This window comes from Monodon monoceros, unplaced genomic scaffold, assembly GCF_005190385.1.
Source record: "Monodon monoceros isolate NGI ecotype Baffin Bay Population unplaced genomic scaffold, NGI_Narwhal_1 Super_Scaffold_4, whole genome shotgun sequence".
Taxonomy (NCBI): Eukaryota; Metazoa; Chordata; class Mammalia; order Artiodactyla; family Monodontidae; genus Monodon; species Monodon monoceros.
Window position 1 is genome coordinate 52,604,967 of NW_021703781.1, and position 6,970 is coordinate 52,611,936.

General features: G+C 54.4%; 1 protein-coding gene across 4 annotated transcripts in view; it reads right to left on the bottom strand.

The window, feature by feature from the left end:
• CRTAC1 (cartilage acidic protein 1) overlaps positions 1 to 6,970 on the bottom strand; it is a 132,788-nt gene that overhangs the window by 35,772 nt on the left and 90,046 nt on the right. For all 4 annotated transcript variants that reach the window (XM_029245573.1, XM_029245572.1, XM_029245569.1 and 1 more), the window contains one exon: positions 4,027 to 4,163. In XM_029245573.1, coding sequence (XP_029101406.1) covers positions 4,027 to 4,163 — 137 coding nt within the window. The remainder of the gene's footprint in view (positions 1 to 4,026; positions 4,164 to 6,970) is intronic.

The following is a 6,970-nucleotide window of genomic DNA, read 5'->3' on the forward strand; positions in this document are numbered from 1 at the left end:
TGCTGTACACCTGAAACTAGCACAACATTGTAAATCGACTATACTTAAATAAAAAATAAAAAAAAACAACAACGAAGGAAGCTATAAACACAAAACAACCCAGGAAAAACAGCTGAATTTAAGAGAGCAAAGTGTGCTCTGTCACCACCTCTTTTCAGCCCTCTTTGCTTTCTTCTATTTCCCGTCCAATGGTCCCATGAGAGCCCCTCTCACCTAACTGGTCACTTTATCCCTTCTTTGGGACCATTTTCTTTGGGGAAACTGATTGGGAGCCACTTGGGTCTAACAGGTGGGTGAAGCCAAGGAAGGAGTTCAGGGTCTCCTGGCGGAAGCAGATGCATCAACAATTATATGTCTGATTGAGTGTGTACAGGGTTTCCTGGGTGCACAGAAGAGGGGCTCTTAACCCAGAGGAAGGGCACCTAGCCATGGGGAGTTCAGGAAAGGCTTTCTAAGAGAAGTCTTGGCCAGGTGAAGTGGAGGGGAAAGAACCTTCCAGGCAGAGATGAGACAGAGAGCGATGAATGTCGGGAAGCCACAAACAGTTCGTTCAATGCTGTCAGAATGTACAAAGCAAGGCGGGGCCTGTCGAGGGGAGGACGCTGGAGAAGGTGGCCAACCTGTTCTGTAAAGACTTCTCGGCCCCTTCATTTTTGGTTCCCTGAGTCTCTAGCCTGCTACCTGGGAATCGATGCTTTACAAGTCTTATTACTCAAAGTGGTCCCTGGACCAGCAGCATCTGTGTCACCTGGGAGCGTGTTAGAAATACAGACTCTCAGGCCCCAGCCCAGACCTGCTGAATCAGAACCTGCATTGCCACAAGATCCCCAGTGATCCCTACACAAAAATGAACTTTGAGTTGCACTGCGTTACAACATGGTTTTGTGATTAGGGGAGAACTTTGAAAGGTTCTTGCCCATCACAGGAGCTTGGTATATGCGTGTGGAATGGCTGGATGAAGAGAGAATGAATGGGGCCAAAGGGGAAAGTGCACCACCACTGTGACGCTTCCTGACCCTACCAGCTGTTAGCAATCTCATCGACAAATGGGCAATTAAGCCCAGATGAACTGAAATGCACTCTGCTAGAAATTAGGATATTTATAAAATTCATTTATACCTAGTTCCTTACTTCAGTGTATTGGGTTGACAGAAAAACATAGATGTGTTACAGTTATAGAAGACTGAAGAAATTCACATGTGAACTTGACCACAGTAATTCTGGGAGGGGGAGCTAGTTCCAGGGGAAAGAAGGTGTTTCTGCAGCTTTGGGTCAAGGGCAGTGGGTCTCACCCTGTAGCCAACCTCAAAATCACCTGGGGGGCTTATGAAAACATGGATGCTGGGTCCTATCCCCAGAGTTTCTGATTCAGGAAGCCCCAAGAATCTGCATTTCTAACAAGTTCCCAGGTGAAGCTGGTGCTGCTCTTTCAGGAACCACACTTTGAGAACCACTGGTCTGGGGCTGTCAGTCTGGATCCTAGTCACAGCTCTGCCCCTAACTGGCTCTGTGCCCTTGGGCAGGTCCCTCGCCCACTTTGGCCGTATCTCCTCACGTGTTAAGTGGGAATCATAACCCCCCTGCTTCCTGGCAGGGCTGCTGAGAAGATGAAATGAGACAACGCATGTGAAAGGTCTTTGAAAAGATAAAAATGCTATATAAACATGAGGCATAATCATTATCGATCAGGGAACGCTTCTTGTAAGAGATCGGCTTTGAGCTGGATTCAGAAAGGTGGATGAGTGATGAGGCACCTGAAGATGAAGGGCAGAGGTGTTCCAGGTTTGGGACAGAGAACGGATGAGGGCTGCGAGGGGAGCGGGAGAGAACGGCACACCGTAGGGGTTGGGGCTATTACCTGGTGTGAAGCTGTCAAGCTCTAGCATAATTCAGAGTCACCTTTGGGCCCAGCTGAAACCGAGGCTGCGGGGTCCCACCCCCAGGGGCTCCGACTGGTAGGTCTGGAGGGTGGAGTGGGGTAGGACCTGAGAATTCGCACTTCTAGCAATGCTGCTGACGCTAGTCTGGAGCAGGTATGCTAACGGGGGTAGGGGTTGTGGGGCTGAGGAAGGAGTAGGTCACACGTTGTAACAGAACGTGGGGTTAGAAGTGCGTATCTGATACGGGCTTACCCGGAGGCAGGGCAGCAGGGAGGTGAAAGGTATCTGATTATTTTCAGCCAGGCAGGGCTCAATTCCTGCCTTTGCCTGCCGCTTACTGTTGTGACCAAGGTCAAGTGGCTTACTGCTAGAAGCCTTAGTTTCCCCACCTGTAAAATGGGGATAATGATAACATGTACCTCATAGGCTTACTCTGAGGATTCAATGAGATGGTACGTGGAAACCACTTAGCACAGAGCTTGGCACGTGGCCAGTTTAACAAGCGTTAGCTATTATAATATTATTATTGTTTTTGTTATGTTAATATTATATTCTTAACGTTATGATTGCTCTTGTATTTTCCCATACCACACTGCATCCCTGTCTCTCAGCTTCCACACTGGCATTGACCTCTCCACAGTTCTCAGGCCTCAGGGGTTGCCAAGGTGGTGGCTGGATGCAGAAAGTAGCCCCTCTCCTGGCGGCAGACCAGCTGTGTGGGCGTTTTCTAGTTCCCTGAGGCTGGGCCTGAGTAGGGAGTGAGCAAGCCACTAGGTGCCCGCCCCCTGTGCTTCGTGCCAAAGTGTCTCTTTTTTCCTTTCTCTTTTTGCACTTCACATGGCGCCTCCCTCCTGTGGTTAAGTGTGCTGGTGTTCAGATGACCTTGTTAGGACAGAGCGAGTCTCTTTGTGATTAACCTTCAGGCCCTCCCACCAGTGCTGAGAAGATTCCTGCCTTAGCTGAGTGTGGCAGTCCTGGTCCTGAAGGGGTGAGACAGGAAGCCAGGAGGAGACACGGGAAGAGGCCTGGCAGCAGCGCGGCCAGGCCTGGCGCCCCCCAGAACCCCCAGTCCCCGGGGCCGCTCGCTGAGCCGCCTCCCGGTTTCCTCCCACCAGGCGGGTCAGGTCAGGGCCAAGTGTGGCTTCACAGCCCGGCCTGGTGCTCTTCCCGGCACCAGCTTGATAAGAAATAAGTATTTATACCTGGCACCTGCCTTCTCCCAAGGCCTCGAGGCCCCCGCTGTGAAGATCAGGCTGAATGCCCAGTCCCCTCGGTGCCATATCAGTCCCCATCTCAGTCCCGAAATGAGCTGGCCCCCTTGTGCCCGTCCCCAGAATGGGGGCCAGAGATGCTCCCATGGAAGCTGGGCAGCAGCTGGGTCCCTGATTTAGTGAGGACTGTTTCGTAAAGCCAGGGAGGGGGCGGCAGGCAAGCAGGTGACAGGAGGGATAAATCACCTCCACTCCACGCTCTGGCTCTGGCTGGGTTGGCCGGGACGCACGCCCGGGGGTGGGGGGTGGGTGCCCCACAGGGCAGATGGCTGCAGCTGCTCCTGCCCTCGCCACTTGGCCTTTCTCCCCCGCACTCCGAGTTGAGCACCTGTGTGCCGGGTGGACTAGCCGGGCGGGAAAGGATTGATGGAGCTATGGGTTAACTAAAGTACTTGTAATTCAGGCAACCCTCCACTCACCCACCCACGAGCCACTTTGCTTGTGACTTCATTTGTTCCATAAATACTGATGGTGCAATGCCTGGCACATAGTAGGCACTTCATAAATAAGAGTTGAATAAATGAATGAATGAACACAAGGTTCAGAGCTGAGAGATTCTGATTCATGTCTGAGCCACACCACCAATCTGTTTTGGGTCCTCAGACAGGTCCCTGCTCCAAGCTGGGGCTCAGTGCCCTCCTCTGTCCAGTGGACACAATGATGACAGCCCCTGGTTGCTGGAAAGGCCTCAGGGGGAGAAAGGGTGTGAAAGTATGTTAGCACCTACTATGTGTAAGGCCCTGTGGGAGCGGTCTTGGGCTCTGCCCTCGGGAGCCATGCTCTGTCCGGGGACGTCTGCCTGGGGCTTCCCTCCTGGCCAACACATCGCTGTGTGCCCCCCTTCTCCCCAGGCCCCCATGTACCCCTGGACTCACCCTCCTGTCCACGCAGGCCACAGAGCGCCCGGCAAAGAGGCTGGCCACGCCGCGGGCCACGTTGACCTCGTCACTCAGGATGTCTTCCCAGCGGTTATTGCGGAACTTGAACAACTTGTCCGTGTACGTGGCCACCCCTGGAGAGAGGAGGGAAGGGAGGGCTGGTGGCCGGTGTGGCACCTACCGCAGGGGTTGGGGCCACAGGTGAACGGTCGCCTGCGGCACGGTGAGCGCTTAGGCAGCTGCGACCCCTCTCCTGGGGACACGCAGGGATTCTCAGTTGAGAGAAGAGACTCTGAGGCTTATGAAAATGGCCGGCCCAGCCCTCAGGAACTTGGGAACCGTGTGCCCACTCCTGGGTGCTGAGCTGACCCTCAACACGGGGTCTTGGGGCCTGGAGCTGACCCGGGATCTCGCGGTCTGCACTGCGCTCCTGCCGCACCACGAGCACAACCCTGGGATTGCCAGTATTTCACGCCCAAACTCAACCAAGGACGTCTCTTTCTCCAGGAGCTGCCGCCTACATTCTCTGCTGAACCACAGGACCTGATTTGGGTCTCAGAAGAAATGGTCCGGGCTGGCGGGTGGGTCTCTAAGTCCAAATCGAGGAAGGGGCTGGAAGTTGAGCTCTGACAGGTGTGTCACCAACACTCCAGGAAAACTGGATAGCAGTGGGGTCGGCACTCCGATGGGGTGAGGGTTTGTGGAGAGGCAATGGGCGCAGCCTGAGGGGAGCAGGTGACGCGGTGGTCAGGAACTCGGGGTTTAGAGTAAACGGGACTGAGTCTCAGGCTCGGTTCTACCGAGATTCTACTTCTAGGCTCTAGTTGTTGACTTTGGGCAAGTCTGAGCCTCAGTGTCCTTATCTGGAAATGGGGACGACAATAACAACTGCATTCCAGCTTAATTCAAGGGGTAAATGAGATGACGCACCTGAAAGATTTAGCACGGCGCCGCCCATCCCCCAAAGGGCCTGGAGGTCGATTATTCCCGTTCATAGACAGGGGGACCCTCTGAGGTGCTTCCGGGACCTCAGCTCTGCACTGCAGGGGTGCGGTGAGGGTGAGTGTAGGGAGAGTGAGTGTAAGAGTGAGTGTGAGGATAAGTGTGTGAAAGTCAGTGTGTAGGAATGCACAGGAGTGAGTGGGTGGGTGAGAGTGAGAATGTGAGTAAAAATGAGCGTAAGTGTGAGATCGAGTGTAAGAATGAGTGTGAGAGTGAGTGGGTGAGTGTGAGTGTGTGTGGGTGAGGGCTGTGCACATGAGGCTCCTCAGGTGGCTCTACCTGGGAGAGGACAAAGGGTGTGCTCTCTGAGTGGCCTCACACAGGCACCTCCTAAGACCCCGGGGACCCACAGGGGCTGGCACATCGTCTGTGGGGCCTGGAGCTGGCCTTCGGGATGCTCGCCAGACTCCAGGGAGCTGGCACGGAGGCAGAGCTGTGCCACTCTGCCTGACCCTCCCAGTGGCGCAGAGGAGGAGGGGAAGGCCCTTTTCCAGCAGAGCGGAAGGCAGATCCAGGGGTCCTGCCGGCGTCTATGGGGTGGGGCTTGGGCTGAGGAGCCACAGCTGGGGTCTGCACAGAGCTGCTTGGCTTGGGAGGGCGGCCCACAGGGGCCACTGAGGAGCCTGACCTGGACAGAAGCGCAGGTGCCGACTCAGAGGGCCTGAGCCTGTGTCCAGCTCTGACTCCTGTTTGCTCGGGGCCTTGGCCGGTTCCTTATCCTCTCCGCAGCCTCGGTTTCCTCATCTGAGAGTTGGGGGTAACGGCTGTGCCTCCTCCCTCCCAGCATCGCTGTGGGAACCGCAGGGGAAAACTCTGGGGCCCCGGGTCGGCACGCGGGGACTGTCCTTTGGCCGCTCTGCACCACCCCGGGCTCCCGGGCCCTCGTCGCAATCCCCGGGGACCAGATGTGTCTAGAGATTGAGATTTTTTTTTCCTTTCACGTGTCAGAAAGGTAACACAGTGCACACACCGTTTATTACATAACACCCCCATCAGGGACTGGGGCAGCACCCTGTAATTAAACACATTAATATTTCTGCAGTGAAATATACGAATAGTCACACTAGGTGGGATAAATATAGCCCATAAATAGCTCACGTCAGCTCAGGACAGGTTTTGCTATCAATTCACTTTCCCACGAACTTAAAAAAAGCACTTGAGGCTTTCAGAGCGTTCTGGATTTCAGGACTGCGGAAAAGGGACTGTGGACTGAGACTGCCATCCTCATGGCTGTTCCCGAGGCAGTGGCAGCCTTGTCATCGCCTTCTGATGCCTGGGGGGCCTCCAAGGACTGCACTGCCGGCTTCCGGGTGCCCAGCTTTCACAACAGCGAGCGACCCTTGCCCTTCTCTGTCAAACCAGGGCCTTTTTAGACTGTACCTCCAGCTCGTCTAGTCCCACCTGAAAACCCGAGGTTAAACTCTACCAAAGCTTAGCCTAGGTGAGAAAGCAGCTGCCGGCAGCTGGGGCTCTGCAGAGCTCTGATGGGCACCTCTGCATTCAGCGGGAGAAATTTCTCAAGCCGCCGAGTTCCTGCCTCAGCTAGACAAGAGGAAAAAACGAGCCCAGGGTGACTCTATCCCCCTCTCTTTGCCTCATCACCCCCAATTCCCCCTGCTCACATTTCCCAACATTTCCTAAAGTGTGCTTTGTGGAACCCTGGTCTCTGCCAGCTGCCTGGAGAAAAGATTTCGTGATCGTCTGTGTTCAGGAAAGACTACACCTTCCATCCACCCTTGGAGATTCTCAGTGGACATCAGTCTATCGAAACTTTGAAAAGTCCTGCAATAAATCACGGGCTTAATTTGACTTAAGCCAGCCTTTCCCAAACATACTCGGCCATGGAACCCCTTTTTGCAGCTCACCTGTCAGCATCTGGCAGAACTAGCCTTGTTCTTAGCAAACTGCTGTGCGGGGGTGTTGACTTCGGGACACGTTC